The 26,377-nt window shown below is 46.7% G+C and overlaps 1 protein-coding gene across 3 annotated transcripts; it reads right to left on the reverse strand.

The window, feature by feature from the left end:
- Window positions 1-5,373: 5,373 nt before the first annotated feature.
- On the reverse strand, window positions 5,374-8,335 carry LOC129600362 (uncharacterized). 3 transcript variants are annotated; one of them, XM_055498847.1, is made up of 3 exons: window positions 8,095-8,335; window positions 7,223-7,397; window positions 5,374-6,861 (listed from the first exon to the last, which is right to left on the reverse strand). In XM_055498847.1, exons 2-3 carry the CDS (start codon window positions 7,359-7,361, stop codon window positions 6,065-6,067), a joined length of 936 nt encoding a protein of 311 aa, XP_055354822.1. In that variant the 5' UTR covers window positions 7,362-7,397; window positions 8,095-8,335; the 3' UTR covers window positions 5,374-6,064. The 3 variants fall into 3 exon arrangements, with proteins under 3 accessions (XP_055354822.1, XP_055354824.1, XP_055354825.1); XM_055498849.1 differs by having other exon boundaries at window positions 7,984-8,100; XM_055498850.1 differs by lacking the exon at window positions 8,095-8,335 and adding an exon at window positions 7,756-7,946.
- Between the last annotated feature and the right edge of the window lie 18,042 nt (window positions 8,336-26,377).

Here is a 26,377-nt window from a genome sequence, read left to right on the forward strand (position 1 = left end):
GAGAAGCTGTAATTGGGAGATACATAACGTATCGCTTACGGCTTATACCAACGCGTATACGATCGTATAATTATAATGTATCGCGCATACGATCGCGGTAAGTACGATATCCCTTACGGTTTTGTAGATAATTATTGTCGCACTGTGCAATATAAGATAACAGTATCTGTAAAGGGTAAGTATATCTGTAAAGGGTAAGTATTTAGTTGTGTATTTTTTGTCATGAACATTTCCGCTGAGGACTTCTGTTGCGAAATATCAATCTGAATCAGCAAATGCAGATTACGAAAACATCCGTATTTGATTCACATATCTGTCACCAACAATGTTTACTGCTTCGAGCAAGTGTTTTTGAAAAAAATTAGCCCAGAATGTGCAGAGTTTCCGGTACAGTGCCGTCTAAATGCTGTTAAAATTTGTTTTCGTACATCTGCACTTGCCTCCAAAGTTTGCAGCCCGACAATGTCGCCTTCTAGCAGATCACTGTCGTATCGTACCGCGTCATCGCTATTTGCCAGCATGTCCGGATGGATAAAGTCGCGCCAGTCTGTTAAACCGCAACAGGGCAATTAAAACAGACTGTCGTGAACATATTGTTATAGGAAAGCCTAGTGACTTACTTTCTGGCAGTTGTGTTGCCCATGCAGAACAGAACGCAGCAAAAGGTGCAAACAATAAGCAGGAAATTCGTGGAGACCGGACCTTGGGCGTCATGGTTGTACGTCACCAGGTCACCTCACAAAATTTTTTTATACAATACTGTGGCAGTGTGCTGCTAGCTACACTGCTGCAGTAAACTTGCGCTGTGCAATAGCAGTTAATTTACCGTCGGCAACACACCGTATTCTGTAAGCACCAGGCAACATGTAGCTACGCTCCCTAGTTTCCCTTGCTTCTGCCTGTCATGGAGGAATTTAATTTGTTGGTGCCATTGGCTAACGTGCCAAACCAGTTTGCGCGCATTCGTTAGGGCGGTGATACATTTTGCTGGTCCCACAACCAGCTAATTTATGCAAATTGTAAAAGCCATAATGTACGTCCAAACCAAAGAACAGGTCGCACAATGAATCAGCCGACTGGGAAAACAGGATCGCAGCTCAACCGCAAAATGCATATTATTATTGTTGCAGTTTCAGATACAAGATGTACGATACTCGTACTATGCTGTCAAAGAAATGCTTTAGTACCAGCTTTTGCAGTGGGTGTTCCGTATAAATATTATTACTGTAAAAGAACTAGTCATGTACTGGCAACAGTCTGTGCACATAAGTACAAGTATGCTTCCGCAGATTTACATCAAAATGATGGTCAGGATTCAAGAATGCATCATATCAGTATTTCGTACCACCATCGTTTGTAGCTTGCCTTTTTACTCCAGTCTAATACATCTAATGTTTCCAGAATTCGTTTTGTATTATTATCACATTTACTTTCCCTATTCATAGGAGCCGTCACTAACCGCACTATGAACTGCTGCTCTTGAACAAATGATATAAGAGAGAAATGCGGTTATTATTTTTAGGATGCTTTACACAGAGCCCCTTTTAATTTACATCAAAATAAAAGTCCAACATTGCTTCGTTTCGTATTACGTATATATATTTCTCAATGGCTATTTTTCATGCGCAGCTGCACAATTTCAACGCAACTTGCACTCTGGCACGTTGATCGAGAATTCATACTGTCGATAGTTAACGGATGCGGAACCAGTTGGCAACTCAGCCGCAGCACAATCAATCGGCAGATACACATTTTCCTTCTTCAAGGCATCGTTTCCCCAAGCACTGGGCAGCCTATAAACCTCGTTTTCAGAAGCCTGTCGTTGCAGCTGCCAGCTATTGCTCCACCACTGTCGAAACCATACAAATTCGCAGCCGCAATGCAGTTCCTTCAAATACTTGCGCAGGGGTAAACTAAATACATCCATCTCGTTCAGGTTATTCTCCAAAGATAGCAGTTGTAGCGCCGGAAGATCTGTAAAGGTGCTCCTCTCCAAGCGCCTAATCGTTGAATTGGAGAAAGTGATCATTCGAAGTTTAATCGACTGGCTGAATGAAATCTCCTCTATTGATCTCCAAACCATAGCAGTGTGCCAGGCTGAAGGATAGCAAGCTTGTAAAACGCAAGTTGAAAAGCTTTTGCGTCACATGTCCCGCTGAGCAGTTTTTAAGGTCAAATCGAACAATCTGCTTCCGAATCGGACCAAAGCTGTGGGACTTAATTTGCTCTCCGTCAAAAACAGTCACGCTCACGGCTCTCAACGAATAATTTGTCATGGCCAAGGTCGTTTGGTGTAGTTCCTCCGAGGTCTCTTGCCCGTTGCAGTTGATCTGCATACCCTGTGATAAGCTGCAGTCTGAGAGCGAGAATCGGACCGGACGGCAGTTTGAGGTAAATTGCAGTGCACACTCTGTTAAAGTCATGGGCTCGGGAGAAAGCTGCGGAAACGGCTCCATTACAGCTGCCATTTCCGGATTAGCATCGGCTCCTGTATAATGCAAAGACAAGTCCTACAATTTCGGTCGTCCTGCTGCTTGGAAATCTATAGAAGAGTTTTGACTTTGTCGTTTGATGAAGTGACTTTCTACGTCATTTCATTCTGATACTCTGGACATGTTCTACTGAGATTTTTGAAGGCTTTTTTCTCTTAGGTCACACTAACATGCTACCTTTGTACAGCTATTGCTTGAAATTTATGCAAGTCCAACATTTCCACGAACTTTTGAAACATTTTGCAGCAAAAAGGTAAGATTCGAAAGTTATCGTACGATCATAAACTAATGTTCAGGAAAACGCACCTGTACCTACCATAGGTTAACCGTAAATTCAGCCCCATAAATTCACGCATCTGTTAACTGCGTTTAATTTAATGGCGTTTAATACAAACTCACCCGGGGGTGGCGGTTTTCCTGGCTTACAATTGTTAGAGTCGTTCAGTCTGGGATGTGTCAGCCCTAGAACAGAATAATGATAAAGTGGTGGTGGTCTCTGAGGGCAGAACAATTTACGCTGTTCAATATTCTCCGACGCTAAATAGTATAACGCTCCGACGCTAATAGCGCTCAGCGCACACTCTGGACCAAAGGAACTAAAACTACAACACTGAAGAGAAAATAGAATGCAATGGGTTTATGGACTTTTGGCGCATGATGTGGTTTGACCTTTTTAATGTGACAGTGTGAGTAGGACTCCATTTCAAAATTGTTTAGAATTCTCTTTCTTTCTCTTTTCTCCTTTCGTGGCTTACCTTTTACGAAACAAAATATAATAACGTATGAAGTATCATTAACGTTTATGGTGATAAAGTGATGCTGAAGTAGTTTAAACTGGATTTTTGCAAAGCCAGCCAATTCTGTCTGAATGAGGACAAAAAAATCAATATACTATATCTCAATTTTTTAAGCGAATGTAATGGTCGCTTTTCCATTTTAACTTCTGTTATTTCACTGGTGATAACTGGTGGTTATTTCACTGGTGCTCGAATACAGACTGCTGCTGTCATGCTCGCAACTTTCAGAAAAGCTTATGCTCGGAATCCAAGGCCTCGATTCAGATGCACAAAGTGACCTTTGAATAGCTAAGTGCTACCTGCAAAGTTGGCAGCGGCTGCTGGTAAGCAGCCAAATCGTCGGTGAATCCTAGCGACGTCCAAGGGGCTAAGGTTATCATTCTGGCCAATCCTAGAACGTTTTCTTAGAGGAGCTATCGTTGGAATGGCAGGATCTTTGGCGAAAGCATTAAATTTGTAGTGCATGATTGACTCGTAGTCGTAGGGAAGGTCATACGTTTTTCCAGCATGCTGTGTAAACTGGTCACGGTCAGCTGTTAACACGGTCATCATGAACGCTCAGAATGCGTCACAGAGCGCGAAGCGTAAATCGTTGAACATTCCACAGGCTTACCAATGGCGATATTATCCCAGATGATGAGAATGTGCTGATCTCTGTCTTGGCGAGAATGCTCATGAAAAAATCCCATAACATGCATTAGTTCATGCTGCACGTCTCCGTGTTCCTTCAGACAAGCGGATGCGTAGGTCACAAACTGTTTCCCACCTATCCTGCCTATACTGGACATACACCTGTAAAAATCAAGCAGCTGTTAAATCTTAAGTCTTTCTGAAAAACGCTTGTGCGATTATGACGGACTGTAGGCCTTTTTGGAAAGAGATGTAATCGGCCTCCGAAGTTCGCTGAACAAATTTGACGCAGTTCCCGGTGAGAAGGCTAATAATATCCATGGATTCCAGAATTATTTGCACTTCCCTTGCGCCTGAGAACGAGAAAACTATTGAAAAGCTGCACTTGAGCAGTTTATATTACCGTTATGTTAACTTATTTCTTACTCATTGTTGCGAATTGTTTTTTGGAAAATTCGTATGGTATCGTGTTATTGGGCCACAGGGAGCTAGCGTCGTCAATGGCATTGGCTGCTCCGTGGAGAAGCTAAATTTTGATTTCACAAATCAGTTATAAAATGCCTTACCGACCAAATAGATTTTCTTAATTAAGTCTCCAGCTTTTCTGCTTAAGACTCACCGCCTACCTAAGAGCAGCCGACAATGCGGTAACCTACTCTAATATCAGATGGATTACGCAAAATTATCAATGGTGATGCCTGCCTTGCTACTAACCTCCAAAGTTTGCAATCCGACAATGTCGCCTTCTAGTAGATCGCTGTCGTAGCGAGCCGAACCATCATTGCTTACCAGCATATCTGGATGGATAAAATCTCGCCAGTCTATATAGCAGGAAAACAGTAAATAAGCGGAAATGTGCAGCAGTAAACAAACAGCGGCTTACTTTCTGGTAGCACCTGGTTTTGGGCGTTTTATTGTAAATGAAATCAGTACCACCTGGTCTGTTTGTGGTAATTTATGGAAATGTGTCGAAATTATTCTCTGTCATAATTCTGAATCGATCTTGAGGAACAGCTTGTAACAGATACTACCTTTCCAGTTAATGGGTCTTCAAGCATTAAGCACATTTACTAACTGATTTATTTTGTGGTACTCATATTACTGTGCTGCCCTTTACATATACCTATACAGGTATGAACTATAAGGGGTCTTAATTTCACTACAGTAGGGTAAAATCAGCTGTTGGGACTGCGGACAATGGTAATAATCAGTCACTAGTCGTAGTTAAGTACATTAATTTTGTCCGATTGAATTTAACCAATAGTTTGTTTCCTCTTGAAACTCTCATCCGACTATCATCACCCATTCAGAGGCACTGTTTATAGTCGCGTTGCTAAACAGGCCAAGAAAAGCAAGTCTTAGTTTCGGTGGCTGGACAATCTCTTTGAAAACAGAAATGGCAAGTTCAGTCCTCAGTACTTTTCACCAGTCGTGAATGCAGTGCGTGCCTTTTAATTCGCGTCAGACTTTGTACAAAGCAATGTGTCATTAGAAGAAATTTCAGATAAGAAAAGGTAAGAGATTAATTTTAATATTGTAATTTTCACACCTAGTAACATGTTGAGAAGCAGTGTTAGATAAGCAGAACTAGGTGAAACGTTATAGATTTCATCAGTCTCAGAGGCAAGCCCAGAAAAACAACGCAAAAACGCCCTATACGTATAACTGATATCTTAATAAATCTTAGATTATGAAAAGGTCAAACATGAGACGCATAACAAATATGCCCCACCAGAGCCCAGTCGCCATGAAAAGGGCATCAAAAGGAAACTACTGTGATGAGTATTCGATGTAGTCGAGTCCGAAGCATCCGATCGACAAGTGGCTGTGCACAGCATGTATGCTGACGGATGCAGAATGCGGCCATCGACGATGTTGCTCCGGTGCCAAGGCCAGTTATCTCTCACCTTTTGTGCTAAAAGCAGGCTTACCTTTCTGCGTTAAAAGCATGGCATTATAGCACCTGGGAGTTAGCAATGCTGTGTTTCGGAAGTTAATATTTAGCTAATCTCAATGCTGCAACAGGATACAATTCAGGCACGTACACAAGTTTAAGGAAGCAAGGAAGCCTAGCGTTAAAGCAGAAAGCACCATTTTCAGCCAGCAACGCATGCGATTTTATGCACTCTGCGCATCCGCACCTGATCAGAACATTTTCACCAGATGATAAATGTCCATCAGCAGATGGCATGCCACGATTGCTTTAAACAGGTAGCCCAGCACAATGCCCGTGCAGCCCATGTTGCATTCCACACACTGTCCCCCGGCTGGCGGCAAGTGCGTCCAAGAGAAACACTCCCAGCACGAACCGCTGCGCGTGTCTATGAATTTTACGGTAGCGGTCTCGCTCTTCTCGCCGCCGGTTTCAAACGCGTTCAGGGCCGCCTTATCCTCGACAACCGCGGTCTCTTTACCATATGGCGCCAGGCGCTTCCAGAACATACTAGCAAGGATGGATTCGACCAGGAAAATGGACGCGACCAACATATACAGGGAAAGAACCAACTGATGCAGACGAGGCGGCATGGACTCGGCCAGTTTTCTCATCGTGATTAGATTCTCTCGCAGCAGATCTTGATCATGAGACGAATAGGCAATCGGAGAACTGTCCGCAGATTCATTAAAACGTGCCGCAGATCCCGTGGTGTTAGCCCGTAGCTTCATACCAGCTTCCAAAATTAGTGATCCGTCATACAAGGATCCCTTATGGTCACCGAACGCGTACTCCAGTGTCCGCAAAATAAGCATTCCGCAAAAACTGGCTAGAAGTCCGAACATGCAGCGGGCAACGGTCACGTTCATGATGGTTGCATGCTTGCTGCAGTGGCGACTGAAGAATCCGTTCAGTGGACCAAGGAAGTACAACACGGAAACCAGGAGGGAAGCGGACATGTATCCGCTGGCCGGTGATCCGGCGTAGACAATGCGGTACACTGCGTTACCTGTATGACAACACGTACGATACTTCATTGTACGATTATGCATATAATAATTTTGTTGTTTTAATGCGAAATAATGCAGCTTGAATTCAGGAAATGTTCTGTATGGTAACATAACCCGGTGTACTGCATGCTTAAGTAATGTAAGGCGTGATTTCGTGCTTAGCCAAAGCCCATGTACAGATAGATAAGCCATTAAAATTCACTTTACATTATAAATCTGTTCCCTATATCAGCAGGACAGAAACATCCCAGTTTAATAACGAATTAAGTCTTCACGTTATTAGTTAAGTGACATAAACTTAACCTGAAATTTTGATTTTTTTGCTCTGACCTTAAGCGAAATCACTGTGAACAGACTTACAAGTCAGCGTCATCGTGCAGAAAAAATCACTGGAGAGTGCCGCGACCAGAGCAGCGACGCTCGTAATAACGGCGAGCACCAGGAATCCAGTCGATCCCACCCAGTTGACCAACAAATTTCGCTCTTTTGCGCTCAGCATCTTCAGTTTGTGCGACTGACAATGATCACGATCCGACTGCAAGGAATGTACAACTCGGCGATAATGATTACATACCAAAGCCGACAGAAAATGCAAGGACTCACCTGCTTATCATAATTATTAAAAAAGCTTTTCCTTATAAATATGAAGTGACTGTTATAAAAACACAATAATAATTACTATAAAATATGATTATTAATATTAGTACACATCGGCTCATACTGTCACTAGCATGCGCTCAATAAATATAATATTTCCTGTATCACCTTATTTAACTGCACATTTAGACTATGGGAAAGCGGTTGCATTACATGATATGACGATTACAGCAATATAATTAATTTTGTGCTCTGCTCGAAATCACATGCTGGGCCGACGAGATCGACAAGGTCACCTTGAGCTTGATACAAATCACAGCTAGTCAATCAATACTGCGCTTGCAGACTTTTATTTTCCATATGGAAACTTGAATCTTTAATCATATAACCTGAAACTGCATTACTGACTACTTTTATCAAATATGTTTAGGCTGGAATCAACGTCAAACCGTAATAAAAATACTGCTGACGTAAGAGATTCAGAGAGATATCGCTGCATCTGCATCGTATACTGTACAACTTACAGCAACTTTTCCGTTCGGTGTGGTTAAACAAGCTAATCATACAGGCGATGTCATTACAGAAAAGTCGATAATGTGAAGGATTCTTATACCTACAACATACTGTACATTTACCTTGCATGTAAAGGGAAGTCCAAATAAAATAAGCCAGCCAGTCGTGTCACTAATCTAATGTTCCAACAAAAGATTTTCTGCAGGCAAGTTTAAAGCGCGAGTGATGTTGTCATATCCACACACCACTCAATTTATTCTGCTTTTAGCGCCCGTGAGAATGCTGTTTACTCTGGCTCTGCTCTGCATTCGTTCTCTCGCTGTTCTGCGAAGCTACATAGATCGATATTTCGATTGCTTTTTTGTTATATACCCAGAATGTGCATTAACGGAACTCCACGCATTGTCATGATAGGAAACAGCTTGCACAGGATTAATTCACTAAATCCGGCCTAAAGATCTATTTATAAACTTCCTCGAATAGTTTATCTATCTGCAGCAATGCACAGGTCTTCATCTATTACAATTCTTTTACACAGAAATCAGGGGCATTATTTCACTATAATTTCTTGTAATAGAAACACCGCAAATTTCTAAATAAACCCACACGATTCGATGCACAACAATTGCGTACTAAAGTGCACTATCATTATAGATATTTTGGTGATGCATTAAATACACATTATGAATTCTGCACAAGTGTGGCAGTCGCAGACAACCTTTGCACCGGTACAATGAAATGACTGCTACGCAGATTCTGCATCGCAACTGGGTAATCACGCTTTACATCATGATACGGTAGTTGCTACGGCCTTTTATAACTTGACCAGGGCGTAAATAGTGAGCTCGTTTAATAAACGTGTAAACTTAGTATTGCAAATCGTCCAGTAGTGTCTGTGTACAGTACTTCAAAAGTGTCGTCCATCGCGCGGTATCGCGTGATACTGAACACAACGGCACTGAAGAAAGTTCAACATTAAATGGATCATGCAGATAATTTTCTGTAGACATCGACATGCTTCACGTATTTACACGAATATGCTAAGGAAATAATTATTTTATATAAGGAAACATGTATACGTACAAGGACCGCGATCGTCTATGGCTTGCAAACACCCTTACCCGACTCGGCCAGTCGTGCCATTTTCTAGAGCTTACCGTTTGGCTGTCATCTGTGACTGCAAGTCCAGGTTTGCCAAAAGTTCGCTCAGGAGCCAAGACGTCAGGTGACCAATGCGGATGCCCGGCTCAAGCTGCAGTGTATCGCTTTCCAAATCTGCGCAACGACAACATAGCGAGTACTCGCATAGACAGCTAGAAAAATTTATATTCAATGTGCGTTACGCTTCCATTTTTTGCCAATACGATGGCAAATCAATTCGTCATTCCTGGTCCCTGCGAATTACTGTCTGTAGCAGTAAGCAAAGCTGTTAGCGCTTTCGCCCTTGAAAGTAGGTATTTCAGTAGCAACAGGACCGGCCAGCGTATAATTATCTGCTGACAGAGCTGTAACAATACTGGTACGTCAAGGCACATTTCCAGACGTTACATCCATGGCTCGCTGGATTCCTGTTGAGCCATCCTTAATTCAAACAAACTAATACAAATTTCGAGCTTAAGCTAAAGTTATCGGTTTCTTAGAAGGTCGTTTAATGATTTCAAAACAGTGTCTGTATTTTGCAACCTAAATTCAAAAATTAACTGCTTCGAAATTTAAGGCATTCTCGACGGAGTGCAGTTTTGTTGTCAATGGAAATTAAAACAGTAAATGTTATTAGTCTAAATAGCAGGCTAAAGAAACGGCACCGCGACATCTCGCCGCGGACAACTGGTCTCAGGACATTTCGACGAAGACAATTCGCAAGGCAATTTGTCGTTTTGCGACAACTTGCCGCCGGACTTTACGCCGACTGGTATTTTAGCCGCGAGACATTTCGACAAAAGGCCGTTTCGACGCCCAGCATTTCGTTGATCAGATAAATAGCTTATACAGCTTAACAAACAGTCAGAAAACATAACAAAACATAGGAAACATAAGAAAATAAAAGATAATGTAAGAAAACGTAAGAAAACATAGAAAACATAAATCAAGCCTAATAAAACATGAGAAACATAGGAAAAACATAAGAAAACATGAAAATATTGGGCATCAATGAAATCCAAGAAGCTTGAGAAACTTTAGAAAGTTAAAAAAACGAAAAAACGAAAAACGAAAAAGCTGAAAAAACAAAAAAGCTTTTACATAGCACCAAGTGCGACGAAATGTTCGCGGCCAGTTGGCTTGCGGCAAAATGTCTCAAAGCAAGAAGTCTCAAAAGTCAAAGCTAAATGTCCCTAACCGAAATATCCCAGCGTCCGCATGTCCTGTGTCGAAATGTCTTCACGGCGAAAAGTCGGGCGTCGAGTTTGAGCGCGGCGAAATTACACACTCCCAATTGTCGGGGTGCGCTAAAAACCGACAAAAGACGCTCATCGAATTATCTCAGCTTTAACTTCTGACGTCTTACTTTGAGGTTCATCTATCAAACCCGCGCTACCGAAACTGCTGGAAACTATTATGATCCGAGTGTTAGCACTTAGCACTATTGCGTAATTATGGTATGACTGTAATTTCCTTCGATCTTTGCAACTGAAAGAAATTGTTTTAGACGTCAACAAAGTTCTTATCCGAAAAACCAGGTCGACTTTCTTTTAAACGAAGACATGTGCTCTAATCTCTCATCATAAAAATCATGTTTTGTGCTCTAATCATATTCAAAGAATGTTTCCATCTCGTCAAAGGAGTAATGATCCTTAAGGAAAGTGAACTGTATTTCTACCAGTAAAATACAGGAGTCTGTCCGTCTCACTAGGGTTACGACGGCCAGTTAACTTATCAACTTATCCAACCGGTTCCAGAGCGTAAAGCATCACCTGCTCGAAATCGGGGCAACCCGATGGCCGGTAGATTGGTCCGGTCAGCCAGATGCGCGGCCAGCACTTGCGACAGCGCCGTCGTCGTGATCCGCGCAGTATGCGCGTTGGCAATATTGATGGTAATAAACATACAGCCATCCTGCTCAATGCGCAGGTGAAAGCGAGCGCTGTCCCACAGACGTAGCAGCTCCCTGTCGTGTGAAAAGGCCTCGCGCAAGTGCTTAATGAGGCGGAATTTATCGGAGGCATCGCTCAGGATGCTCTGAGCCCCGGCAAAGGAAATCAAGTGCTTCATGTAGAGCGCACCACTGTGACGCTCTAGCAAAGGCGGATCCCGGGGCGGCAGATGAGCGACCACTTGCCCGATAGCCACCAGCTCAGCGGGGGCTGCGACTGGACCGTTGGCGGTGAGCGTAAAGGATTTAATGTAGAGCATCTGAGGTTTCTGGTAAACCAAAAGGAAACCCAAGAGGACAGTGGCTCGGAAGCGCAGCGGGCCATCGTCTTCATCTCGCAAGGCCACGTACGCCGGGGCGTTCTTGCAACCGCCTGTCCCCGGTTCCTTATAGTAAAACGGCAGGAGCCAGACGCTGCCCAAGTGGATCCACCGCGGTGTGACCTTTGCGGAGTCAAAGTGGATGAAGGCGCGGTCGCCGTCCAAGTCCTGCATATAGCCCAGCCACCACGTGTTATCAGAGTTGTGAATAACCACCGTATTCTGGTAGCTCATCCAGTTGGTATCCGTCAACAACGGTCGATATTGCGGCATCAGTCTCCAGGGCGAATTCATATTGCCTGAGCGTATAGAAGCCTTTTATTTATTGATACAAGTGCTAAAGTGGCTGCCTTAAGTAGCAGTATGTTAAGTTATCAAAGTAACGACATTTCCGTGGAAAAATGTTACTTACCAGGGCCCGGTCAGAGGCTTCCCCATAAGAAAAATTCCTTTTTTGTTTCAAGACCGAGTGGCGAGTAGGTACCGTACAACATAATCTTAAATGGTGACTATGTAACTATTTCTGACAATTTTTTACAATAGTGAAAAATATAGATGATCCATTGTTAAAAATGTACAGTCAAACTGATTCGCTGTTGAGAGAAGTAAAAATAAGTAAAATCACTACAATTTTAAAGGTTTTTTTTGTAATTTCAAGAATTTGTTGGGTGGTTTGAGCATAAATTTTAATTTCTGTCGTCGACAGATATTTTCCTAGAACGGCTGGTTAAACGATTTAGTTACTGGTAAACGGCTGGTTAAACGGTTTATTTAGTACAGATAAAATACAGAAAAATACATCAGAGCGTCTTACTGTATACGCAAAGCGAATACTACTGTATATACATAACATGATTTTCCCCGGCACCACCGGCGACGAATTTAGATGAAACTGCTCCTGTTTTCTTCTGTTATTCGACAGCCACTGTTTGTACAGTAGATGCTGTTGTGCAACACGCTGTCATGCCATTTCTTTGATTTTTTAACTTAAGATTTAAGTGAACTTTCAAAAAATTGCTAGTGTACCGGAAATTTGATAAAGTAATCATCTTTCAAGACTTAAAGCGCGGAATTAATACGGTAACAAGATATATACATAATTGCTAAAACTTGTGTGGAAAAACAATCATCGCATCGCATTTTACAACAACAAAGCAATCTATTTCTGCATTCCTTATCGGAAAAATATGTGATGGCAACCGTTTATTAGTTACTCTGCCTTCCTAAAAAAACTACAATTTTATAAAGTGAGCCGCTATGACCAACATACACAAACATAGTTGTTCGCCAAGCAATTAAAACTTACAGTTTATAAGAATTTGTGGGCGAAAGGTCACTAGAATAATCCGGCTAGCTGTACGATGGGTGCAGGGGATAGTCCTCATTCGGTAATGTCACAACAATGGTGACGAGTTCTTTAACCTGTGTGTGTACCTACGGTGTTGTGTGTATATGAGCCCTAATGAAAGGTCAACGATGACCAATTACCTATGTATATTACAAACGAACCAAACAACCAGGTGTGCACGACCTTTTAATAATCTTTGACCATTGCCCACTACAGTGTAATTATTATTTAGCTGATCAGTACATTAGAAAAGACTCGAATGATTTCCGGCTGATTAGGGCCTCCTTTATATATGATCCGGGACCGGTTGGAATATGGCCGTGACTCATATGTGTGATATCATTATGATTAATAATGATTAATAATGATATAAGCATGATGTCAACGTCCTTGACGGCTGACCTTGACGGGCACGAGGCGGTCGCGTGTGATCGTGCATGAGTCATGACGGAGTCATGACAGTTAATAGAATTCACGGAGAACACACACGTTGTTTAAATTAAATGACGTGTCGAGACGATGGCAGAAATACTGCCGGAGAGTTAAGTATTAGCTTGGTTATCAGGTGCATCAAGGCAATCGTGTGGTTTACCTGCAGTCATATTATACGAGTGAAACTGATATCATCCTCACAAAGCGTGGTCAGAATACGAAGCCCAGAAAACGGGGTACAACCTAAATATGTAATTATGTGTATGTTACAGTGCATTCTGCGCTGAGTGCACTCTGATTCTGAACGATTGAAGCAAGCTTTTACTCTTTACGTATACCGGTATACGGACCCAGTAAGGACGCCGACTATTCTCCGAAGTAGATCAGATAAGCCTCTTTCAATATTTAACGACCGTTGCATTCCGTTTGAAGAATACAATCTGCATCTTTTTTGCCAAAATGATTGATACAAAGTCGACCCCCCGCAACCCCTGCGACGGGACAGCGTGACCAGCTGGGCAAAGATTATAGCAGCACGCCACAATATAGCGATTGAGTTATTTGAGTTTGAGTACTGGTGTTGCGGAACTGCAGAATGTTTCGCGTGTGTACAGTACTTGAAATTTGAAAGTCACAGTAAGAAGAGTGGAAGACGTGAGAATGTCTGTAACATGTTTTTCCATGAAAATTTTTGTAATAAGGTAATGTCATTTCCGTGTAATATAGCCAAGTGAGAATTTCGGTAATATAGCCATGGCTATAATAATGCGTTCCTTTTCGGGATGGATCCTGAAACGGCCACTTGTGAGCCGGGTCTGGTGCGAAATTGCGAACACACTTGGTGGCCGCTTATGAAGCATGCAACCGATACCATTCCCACTTGCATCAAGCCGCGTTGTCTTATTCAACCACAAGAGGTTTTTCGACCGGTTTCTGGCACTTGACACTTAGTTGCACTTGCAGATAGTGTGCGCTCTCGAGAGGGAAATCCTTCTATATTATCGGCGTGTTATTTCTTGGTCCTCCAAACTGCGTCTTATTTGGATAAGAGATAGGTCGATGCTGCGGGCACGGGGAAACACGTGTGCTGGCTGCGTGCATGGGTCACGGGTGTATGCACGAGTGTCGGCTGCGTGCACGGAGTTCGGACACGGGTTTTGGCTGTCTGCACGGGTCACCTTTTGGGTCCGCACGGGTGTTGACTAAGTGCACGGCTTTCTCAATTTTAAATTTTTATGATTTTCGCATTTTAGTCACATTTACAGTTTACCTCTACTCCAAAACAAGGATTCGTAATGCCAGGAAATCGGTGAAGCTATCTCTTCCTTTAAGAATGGTTGAATTCATCAGCTCGATGGCTCGTTTTTTGCGCGATTATTTAAAGTCATCCTTCATGATTCAGATTGTAGAAATTACGAAGACAGAAGTCCAGAAGGCTAGTTAACTGCTGCGTTAAACGTATTTATCATTTATTTTATTGTGCACGGGTTGGTAAGCACTGACAGTTTCGGCTGGGCAAAATGGGGTTACAATGCCCCCATACCCCACAGCTATTGCCACGGGTCAGATTTCGTTAGACCTTAGATGGAAAAGATAGAGGCTAAAATTGCTAAGGTCAAACAATTAGGTTTGACCAAACAAAACCTTTTTGCAACAAGTTTTCAGGATTTTAGAACTATTATATGTTTCAAAACGATTCCTGTAGTGCTAGAACGGTTAATCAATCGACCAAACGCTCTGCGTAACTTGCGTTTTGTACACATTTTGCGAATCTCAAAGGCTGCTATTTTATGTTAACTGTTTTTAATGTATCTACTTGCACAAAAATTTTCAAATGCGCAGACGGCAAACTGCTGAAAGTTTCTCAGTCATAACTCGCATGCAAATAAAATTAAATATATTACCAAACCAATAGTACCTATACTAAAATTAAATTATTCCATGCTTATCCCGTCTCATTTAACTAGGAGACTATGGCCTGGCTAAACTGCCTATCACATAAGCAAAAATAATATGGGGTTTGGACTTTGGAGAGCAAAATAATGACATCAGCTGATGCGGAAACATTTTTGCATACTACCCTAGTATTTTTAAGAGCACAGACAAATTTAGCAGCACTGTGCTCATACAGACCAGTTAACGAGCGCCTTTGAGGTTAATTTTATTTTTTATACATGTGCACGTACCGACGACGTTCGTGACGGTTTCCCGATAATCGATACTCGCATGCATATGGTGGCGCAGCATTGTAATATGAATGTCAATGCGCATCCCAACACACGCATTTGAATTAGAGCAACATTGTAGATCTGTCATTTCTTTACTACTCAACAGCAGTTTACGGGACTGTGAAGACTCGCTTTTGCTTGGCAGTGATGGCTTCCAAAGCGTCAGATTCTCTTGGGCTTTTATCTTATCCAAGGGATTGTTAATCTTTGGAGGGGTCAACGTGGTCGCTTCTTTTGTGAACGCCGTGATTACTCTGATTTTCGAACGTAAGTCGAAGCCGACGACCATAATTATTATAACCACGGAATAATGCTGCATAGTGCATACAAACGCAGAATACCTGCCAGATGTGCTGTTGCTGAAGAACCGTTTTCTGTGCTTAATACTTAATAAAAGTAGAAGTTCAGAAGATAACTGTTAGAGGCACGACAGCCTGCGTGATAGATACGCCACTTTGCGTATGCGTATCACTGCACACATGCTGATTCGCCCTCTCTTGTACGTACGTGAGTGGCTGCGCTGCACTCTCCGCCTATGCGGATACACCGCGGGCGCACTCACTGAGCATACTTGCTCTCTCGCTCCTCTCTCTCGCTGTATGACTCAGCGTATATTCGCTCGCGTTGGATACGAGTCCAGTCTGCGCACTCACATTCCATGTGTCTGGACAGCGTGACGCCGTTGCCGCCAGCACATTTCTTTCTCTACATTTCATTACGCTCTAGAACTAGCTCGCAGCAACTTGACTTGCTGATTTCTGCCAGACACTGGCCTTTGTGGTGTTTTTCCCCGCATTCACGCGGCATTTGCTCCACTTTATTTGTACAATAAAGTCACCTGTGAGCTCTCTGTGCTTGCCTGTCACATGGTAAGCAGATCGTCTGGTTTTTCGGTTTATCGGATCCTTTGAGGAGACGGTAAAGGCATAACTTGCGGAGAACTCGAAGAACCCACGGTTGAAATCAGATTGACTGCGAACGCAGCCTCTGTTTCGACCTGGTCTTTGCTGTCTAGCGACTGTGGTAGCAACAGGTTGATCGCAAAAGCGATCCCTGCCACCTTCGCTTGCCCTATCTTTTGGCTCTTCCACACAAGGAGAGCACTTCGGCTGACTGCCCCAGACGGACAAACGGGAACTCCCCCACCGCAACTGACGGACCAGGCTCAGAAGGAAGCCTGCAGCGCAAGGATCCTCTCAACAATCGGGGACCTTCTCCTTGAACGGAGACCCGCAACTTTAACGGCGGAATTCGACCTCCCAACGGCGGATCACCGACCTCCACGGACTCTACAGTAACATACGGTAAAGTCCCGGTTACAGGTCGACACAGGTCGAATCTAGCTATAATTCTTAATTCTTAACGGCTGAAATTTATTTCTGAGAACTAGAAATAATTTTTCGATGGTAAAAACTTATTTTTCGTCGGAGAAACCGACCTAAAAAGTTACTTTACCGACCTAACGGACCACTCTGTGTAACTGACCAGAGGTCGGTCATTCACTTTGCTTTTCATTTTGACGGATTTTCCACCGTCAGAAAAATTTCTGAGAATCTAGAAATTACTTCTAACGGCTTAAATTAAAATTTCGACCAGAAAACATCTCCGATCGACCTAAAAATAATTTTGTTTTCCCGCGAAAATAAGCGTGAAAATTCCCGAATTTCCTCGTGACGTCAGAACGCTCGATTTTCAGTACTTTGAGGCTAGCCAATCAGCGTGCAGGGGAAACTTCCCATAAGCTTAACATAGGCGTGAATCATCGTTTTTTAAATTTTGCACGCGGCTCGCATTCTGTGACGTAGGCAGTGAAGTGCAAGACCACTTAGCCCTGTGACGTCATACTGGTCAGCACAGTAGTATAGGACGTACTCTACTGTAGTACCTTATCATACTGTACTGTACCATAGTACTGTATTGTAACGTTGTGTACTGAGTCACACACAGACACATCAACACAACAACAACAACATCAAGTCGGACCATCCTGACCCACGGAAGTTCCTGAACCGAAAGACGTTCCTGATTCAATTGAACATCCCCACATAAGGGATAGTTCAATTTACTGTACAACAGTACAAGTCTCTCGTTGGTTCCACTTGAACCGACCTGACCCGACAACAATGTCGAACCCGAAGGAAAATGAATACGCCCGAAAGTTCAACACGGACTATTCGCGGCGTCTGACCTCCAACGCGCCGTATGCACTACGGCACTCCGGTCAGGATAAAAGTCAGCCGTCATCAACGGACTCAACGAAGTCGGCCGAGGCAAGGGAGAAGCGCAACGAGCGGATCCTCCTCGCCGATTCCAACCCAACGTCCGATGACAGCTTCGAGGACGCCCACGACAAGACGTTCCTCGAGCCCCGAGCTGGCTTAGCAGCCCCGTCCCACCCGACCGGGGGGGAAATGGAGAATCTGCAGGCTGAGACCACATTGTCTCATGCCGAGGCGGAACACCCACATGGTGTACCGACCTCTACGGACTCAACAGAAGGACTTCAACTGAGCTCACAGAAAGCTCAGGAGTCGGTAACGACTACGAAAGTCACCGACGCCGGACACACATCACCCAACCAGACGGATGACGTGAAGAGGTCGACATCGCCCAACCTGGGTAGAGCGACTTCACCGACCTCGAAGGTCGGAGAGAAGCAACCGATAACGGAAATCGGTCAAGTCCAACCGACCACAGAAGTCGGTAGGGCTTCACCAACCTCTAAGGACGGTCAACGGAAACCGACCTCGGAGGTCGGTTATCCTCAACCGGAGGTCGGACCTCATCTGACAACACAAGTCGCAATTGAGGTCGGAAGAATACAGCAATCACCAACCAAGGAAGTTGGCCAAGTCCAACTGACAACAGAAGTCGGGAGGATTTCGCCGACCAAGAAGGATGGAAGTCCACCGACCAAGGAGGTTGGTCAACAGAAGCCGCCTACTGAGGTCGGACCTCACCCGACAACACAAGTCGGAACTGAGGTCGGGCAACTTCCACCGACCTCAAAGGTCGGACAACAGCAAGTCGGTCAAGTACAACCGACCTCCCTGGAAAAGAAGCCAGTCGATACAAGGTCGGATATGGATATCCAGTGGCCTAAACTACCGGCCAAAACGGGAGAAACCGAGGCCCCGCCACGAAGTGGACCTCACCCGGCTGGATCACCGACCAATATACCGATGCCTAACGAGAAGGCTATCTCACCGCTAAGTCGACCTTCGCCAACAGAAGGCAGGTCGACCCGAGCAACAGAAACTCAACCGAAGGTGAAGTCGCCAACAAGTCGACCTGTCGACCTAAAGAAGAGGTCGCCACTCATGTTCGAACTTGGCGACTCGGGTAGTGGAACACCACCACCCATGGACGACGTATTTGACACGACACAAGTGTCACGTCCCAGCAGCAGGGATGGATTCTTCCGAACGCCGGTGGCACCCCACTTGGGTAACCATAGGTACCAAGCAAGCACGCTTGAGTACACGGCACGGAAGTGGATTGCATCCACACCTCCAGAAAAGATCGAAGACGTCGATCGACTCAGGAAACGATGCCAGGATTTGATAACTCAAATCGTCCTGGCCGACCAAATCGTTAACTCCACGGAAAGTCAGATGTCACGATCGGAGAATACCCATAAGCTTGAACGAAGGCGATGGGAAAAAGAACTCGCTGAAGCCAACAATGGCATAGCCGCTCAACAGCGCCGGATAGAACATCTGGAAAGTCACCTCAAGAGGTCCGACAACCCATGTCGGTACGACCCTGAAGAGGTCGAGCGACTCAGAAGTACACTTGCGACGTCGGTGGAATCAGTCTTCGAACTGAAAAGACGGCTTGCCACCGCGGAAAAAGACCTGGCTGACACACAAACAGCCTTGGTCGAATCGGAACTGGCAGCAGGGACATTCCACCAACAGCTTAATCAAGCCAACGAAGAGGCTGAAGTGTACCGGAACGAGGTCGACAGATACATTGTCGAACTCAAGCAGGCCGACGACGAGGTCGACCGGCAAAGACACCGTATCGAACAACTCGACACAGAGATGGAAATTCTCTTGGCCAGGGCAGGACGACAGTTAATGGCTCACTATAGCCAGCAAACTGCCTTACCTGACCGAAGTAGAGCCATCACCGACCTGGAACAAGCAAACGCCCAACTGGTCGACCAGGTCTACGGACTTAACGATGTGCTGAAAGAGGAACAGAGACTCCGAGCACAGCTGGAACACAGCCTGGCGGAAGCCCAGAAAGTGTATGAAGCGCAACAGAATCGCATCACACACTTGGAAACCCGCGAGAACGACCTGTATAACTATGGTCTGGACGCGGATAAATATATCGATGACTTAAATCGATATATCGACGAGATGACCACGTATACCGACGACTTGGATACGGAGGTACGCTGTCTCCAGGAGGAAACGAAACACCTGGAACAATCCAGGACGGAGCCTCCATCCTACAGGACTTCGATGGCAACGGACTTCCACTTTGAACCGTCGCAAACAGTCCGAGATATCCTGTGGGACATTAAACCTAAAGAGGAGAAGAAGGAACAGAACTTCTTCGTGGGCGTGGTGACAACTAACCCGCTCATCGGAACTCCTCCGCAGCAACAGCCTCTGCCCCACCGTCCAGAACCGGAACGGAATACGTCGACTGCGGCACCACATGTGCCAACGTCAAACGTGCCGACAACGACGACGGCCACGTCAGGTACCTACACTAGTACCACGTATGCAACACACACATCGATGCATGCGCCAGCGCCCACCACGTCCCACCCGAATGGACCAGCGCCTAGTCAATGGGGCGCAGGACGGCGACTGGGAGAGCGAACAAGCTCACATCCCAACATGGACGACTTCGGACGCTTAACGATAAGCGACTCCGATTATCAGCGGACACGAGCTAGGTCATACAATAATGACCTTCCTCAAGGAGGACGAAGCGGACAACCGAATCCGGAACGCCCTCCCGCCGACTACCCACAAGACTCGCAGAACGTGCCTCGGTTCCGACCAACAGAAGGTCGGGCACCACCGAGAAGGCCGTTCAGAAGTCAGCATGGAAGGGTGAACGACCTTCCACCGGGATTCTACCAACAGCCACAACGGCCACCACGAGCACCAGCTCCTCAGCCGGAACCGTACCCGGCTGGATACCCAGACCAACAAGGTCGGGCATACCCAGACCAACAAGGTCGAGGATATCCACAACAACAGAATTATGGATATCCGGAGCAACAGAACCAGTATTACCCAGACCAACAAGGTCGGGGATACCATGCGGAACAAGGTTGGGAAGCAAACCCTCCCCCACCACCTTATGGCGCGGACACCCAACAAGCGGCTAACCGGGCATTTCAGGAAACTATGATCCGTGTATGTGCCCGCGGACGCAAGCAGAAACTGCCAGAATTCGACGGTGACCATAACAAACTTGAAGGATGGTTAAAACAAATCCGTCGATTCTACGCGGAAGCACAAGAGTGGCATGAATCAGACTTAACATTCATGACCGACCTCATTTCAAGACTTGAAGGCCAGGCCGCACAATGGCACAGGGACACCGCCGGTAGCGAACCAGCCGGAGGATGGCCAGTCAACACTTGGTTGACTAAGTTCGAAGAGCGGTTCGGAGACAAGAACAAGGAAATCAATGCCGTAACCGCCATGGCCAAACGAAAGTACCGCTTTGGACAAGAGACGCCGGAGCAGTACTATGACGCCATGATGAACATAAAGTCCCGATGTGACACCATCACGGACCAGATGGCACTCTTCCATCTGAAAGATAACATTCACGAACCCAAGCTACGAGAAGCCTTGGAAATTCGTATGCCGGCGACTCCGGTAGAACTGCGTGACTACATACGCCAGTTCGTAAACGGAAAGGAGATGTACGACGTGGCGAAGGGATCACGGGATACCGACTATGCCCGGGTCCGAGCAACAACGCCGACACCAGCTCCTTTACCGCAGGCACCAGTACAAACAGTGTACCAGCCATACATGATGCCGGGATATCAAAGTCCCTCGGCAACATACGTGCAACCGACCACACCGATAACGCCACCAGCGCAAATGATGCCGGTCCAGCAACCGACCTGGGCAGGAGTGGCAGCTGTCAACTTGGCAGCACCCCAACCAGCAGCCGGAGCCCCAGTAAACAACTACGGAGGCCAAAGTCCTGGCTCTGGAAGTAACCAGAACAACGGAAGTTCTGGATACAACCAAAACCCAAACCAGGGATACTCCGCATACGGTCAGAGTCCAACACAAGGATTCGGCGGCGGAGGCTACGGTCGCGGAAAAGGACGTGGCGGCGGAAATCGCGGCCGCGGTAACTTTAACCGCGGCGGAGGCGGAAACCAACAGGGTAACCGACCTTCCCAAGCACAACAAGGTGCTCGGCAGTTTACGACTTATGCGGATAAGATGGAACAACTGTTCCTTCAGTGGACGCTGGCGGACAGCTTTACTTGCCACTTCTGCAAGTTCGGGAACCACCCCCAGGCACGCTGCGCGTTCATCGGCACTCGGGTGCAGGACAACCCGAATCGCCGCTGGTATGAGGATTGGCATACGCGATACCTGACGGGAGGACCGTTGGGTTCGGCCAACCCGAATTCGGCACAGATCGTGCCACCCCCGCGCCAACGCCAACAAGGAGGAGGCTCGGGCGGTGCTGGTAACGGAAACCAGCAGGCCGGCTCAGGAAATGGGTCGGGCGGAAACCGCGGGAATAGCGGTGGAGGTCAACAGGGATCTCCGGAACAGCGGCAAATGCTACCGCCACATCAGCCCTTTGGCTCGCCGTCACCCAACAATGGGCCGGCTCGGGAAACTCCTCGGGAAACGCCTAAGGTCGATGAGCCCCGGTGACTCATTCGACCTGCGACATCCCACCGAACCACCGGACAAGGATAACCCTACTAACCAACTTCACTTTAACCGGAGAGAATCGCCCATACCCACAACAGAGGGTGAAGTCATCCAACGGTTGGATGCCTTGGTCAGACAACTAGGTCTGGACCATAACAGTACGGCAGAAGAATTCATGCACGCATTGATGGCTTCAACAGATGAGCCACAAGGGCCAGAACAATGGCAGAACGACTCGGAATTTTTGTCAACGACGGCAAAATCGAAGTCCGGACCGGAACGCAACGAATGCCCGACCTACCCGACCCAACGCATCAACTTGGCGCTGGAACGTCAGAGGCCGGAACGCAGGGATTGCCCGGAACGGCCGACCCAACGCCTCAACTTGGCTTTGGTACGTCGGAGGTCGGAACGCAAGAAATGCCCGACCTACGCAGCACGAACAATGTGACTGCGCCGCCCGCCACAGAAAGTGACGCAGGACGGACCGGCCACGGAAGTTGGACCGGACTGCCGGTGAGAAGAAACCCAACCGAGCAGCCCAGACAAGGGCCAAGACGCGGAGGACCGGGACGCCGATTCACGCAAAGGGGCAGAAACTTCCCAATGTATCATCCGGACGCGCAACGGATAGATACGCTGCAACAATGGCAGCTATCGACCTCACCGAAGAATCGGAAGGAGAAGTCGAAATATGGGAAACAGTCCTCTGGAAGCACAGGCACCCGCTCACTGGCTGCAGCAGGAGTCGGACCTCTCCCAGCAACAACCTCAACCGGCTAGAACAGTAGCCGGATCTCGGACGTTCGTCAACCTTGACTACATATGGTCGCAAGTGAGGCCAACAGAAACCTCGATAGAAGAACGGATACGAGAACAAACACGACGGTTCGAAACTCCCACCGACGTGCTGGAGGACGGAGTAGCTAACCGACCTCAGGCACATGAAGTGGTCGTAACCGAAGTGGAACCAATCCAAGGTACGCTGACGCCAACAGAAGGCGGATCAGTCTCCTTAATTCCCGTCACACCGACTGTACGGGAAGTGACCTTCGAAAAAGGGACTCACAAGAAACCGAAGACGGTCAGAGCCTGGACACACGCAATCCAGATCGGACCGACGCCCACCATGGCGATGCTCGACACAGGAGCAGAGACTTCGCTGATCGAACAACGATTCTGCGAACAAAACGACCTGCCAATGCAACCTCTTGGCCATTACACTCGGATACTTGGCGTAGGCGGACAAGTTGCCTTCACCGTAACTCACTGTTGCACCGTACCGGTAACGCTGCAGGGATTTACGAGCCATCACTTCCACGTTCAACCGAACAACGCGGATATCCCAGTGTTACTTGGATGTGATTACCTTCATTCCAAGTTCACCTTCGTGCTAACGCCCATTCCTAACCCGGAACGACCTGGAGGAATGACGGTAGTGCAGTCTATCCCGATACCAGAGGCATCGGGCACGGTAATAACTGAAGCGAGGATAAGTCGGCTCGATCACCCGTCAAACCCCCCGCCCAACATTTGCCGTGACTGCCGGGATACCAACCGGACTCTGATCGAGGAGATGCAACTGCACAACGCCATCGAAGCGTACGAAGAAAGGATACGAACTGGAAAACTACGTCCGAAGAAACGCATACTGAAGACGGCAGTAAAGTCTATCCCGATACCAGAGGCATCCGCAACGGAAGCGGATGCCATCTTAGAAGTCCAACAAAAGTACCGGACTTGGTTTACGGGAATACAACACTTTCTCGACCGACGGACGTTGGAGATGATGGCCACTCTCCAACAGAACGGAGCGGTGACCACGGACCAGATACAGGAAGCACAACGGACATGCGAACCTGTAGCTCTCGCCGAAGACATCGACGATGAAGCTTGGGAATGGGAAGACGAACGAGTCCCAATCCATCGGCAGTACATGGAATACGGACTTCCAGTACCACGCCCTCTGGAGATACCCTGCCAAGAACTAGGCGGAGCACTCTTCAGTTACATGCGACAAGTACAGTTGTACGGAGAATCGACTACAACTGCGTTTTGGAAACGGTACGGCGAGGACACCTCAATAACAAGGACGATCCCCGACCCGTTACCGCCAATCACGGAACACTTTCCGAAGGAAGTCAAATTCGTCAATGACCTGAAGAAGCCAACTGAGCACACGCAAATTGGCGAAACTGACCGACCAGAACGTTGCATAATCTGCAACGACAATATTGATGGAGTCATCCGGACGCTGAAGACCCATCATGACCTGACTTGGGTTGACGGCAGACCGTCGTCACCGGCCCCTCCGCAACCAGATCGGAAGGTGAACCTAAGCCGGAAAACTAAATCAGTAGTTAACCATTGGCTGAGCAACATAAGCTCACAGCCATCCGACCTGGAGAAACAGGAAGGAGAAAGTCGACCGACCCAACCGACGGATACGGCCGACCTACCGACCTCAGAACTTGCAAAAGGCAGGTGCCACCGACCACAGAAGTCGGATATGGTAAACATCCGACCTTGAAAGTGGATCAGCCATAGAGTTCGAAGACTACGATTCGGACGTCTCGGACGTACAAAGTTCGAGCGATTCACCGGACACAGACTCCGATAACCAACCTTCGGAAGAATCCGAGGAAGAGGATGATGATGAAATTCGACCCGTCAGTACGAAACTGCAGGTCGGATAAACCGCGGAATGACGACTCGGACGACTCATCCGAGGAGGACGAAGAACCGACCTATGACGTCCGGCTGACAAAAGCCTTGCGGTCCATCATCCACACTGAATTCATAGTCGACCCTCCCGGAACAAACCGGACAGGAAAAGCCAGTCGATGTCGAACAACAAGCGGAACTCGAACAACTTCAAATTTTACGGGAATTTGGAGGCCAACCGGAGGAACGACCTCCGACCTCCAACCATAGTAACCCAGCAGCTGTCAACCGAACAACCGACCTCGGTTAGCAACTGACCAACGAAGTCGAACCAACCGCGCCCACAGAAGGTCCGGATTGCAAAAGTTAACTCGATTACGGAGTTGAACTTGGGCAACAAGCACCCACAAGTCCATCATCTAGCACTGGACCCGTTCATCGACTCGAAGCCGCTAGACCGACAGGTGGTCTTTAACAGCGAGCGAGTCTCTCTCCCACCTTACTCAACGTGCTCTATCAAGGTCAACGTGTTCTATCAAGGTACGGACAGCCAAACCAATGGACCCGATGAGACCCATCTACTTCTACACTTTACGGCGGAAGCACCGACCTATCCGACCGATAGAAGCTAAGATCGAGATCCGACCTCAGATAGACACGGCCTGGATAAACATCCAGAACTTAACACATCAACCGAAGATATTGAAGAAAGGCATAAAACTTGGCCACATGCAGTACGGCGACATGTACGAACCGGACATCGACAACGAACACGTCGAGTGGGACCTCCCACATGGAATCGCCAAGACATGGCCACCCAAACCGGAAATACGGCCATCTCCGAAGTTTGAGATTTTCGAGGCGACAGGAGTTAGAGCTCAACGGAAAGTGAAACTCCCACCTCGGGCGATAACCCAAGTACACGTTATAATGGACGTTGCAGTAGCCACCGGACAGAAACTCATGTACCTTGGTGGATCCGACCCCCAACGAGACGGAGTCGAAATGATGGATGGCAACTAAACATGATGGGAGACGATTTACCATCATGGTAGCCAACCACACTCACCGTGAGGTCACCTTACGAAAGGTGCCCTTACGGGTCGAGTCGAACCGTTCCAAATGATGACGGACGACCAGAGAGTTGAAGAAGCAAGAATACGGTCAGCCCAGGTAGAGGAAGAAGACGCGGAATCCCAGGAAGAGCGACGAAGAATCATCGACTCCATGAACTTCGGTAAAAACTTAACCGACGAGCAACTTGCCCAACTCAAGGCAGTTGCATGGGAGTACCGGACCGTCTTCCCAACCTCAAAGAAACCATACGGAGATGTCAAAGGTGTAACACACACCATCGACGTCCAAGGTGCACAGCCGATTAAGATGAACCCCACCAGAACAAGCTGGAAAGGAAGGGAGTTCATCCAAAACA

The sequence above is a fragment of the Paramacrobiotus metropolitanus genome, unplaced genomic scaffold (assembly GCF_019649055.1).
Source record: "Paramacrobiotus metropolitanus isolate TYO unplaced genomic scaffold, Prichtersi_v1.0 Parri_scaffold0000173, whole genome shotgun sequence".
NCBI classification, from domain to species: domain Eukaryota; kingdom Metazoa; phylum Tardigrada; class Eutardigrada; order Parachela; family Macrobiotidae; genus Paramacrobiotus; species Paramacrobiotus metropolitanus.

Coding starts and splice junctions, on each gene's coding strand:
- LOC129600362 (XM_055498847.1), bottom strand. CDS start 7,361: ATGCTGAGCGCAAAAGAGCGAAATTTGTTGGTCAACTGGGTGGGATCG. Junction 6,862..7,222: donor CTGCACGATGACGCTGACTT/GTAAGTCTGTTC, acceptor GTTGTCATACAG/GTAACGCAGTGTACCGCATT.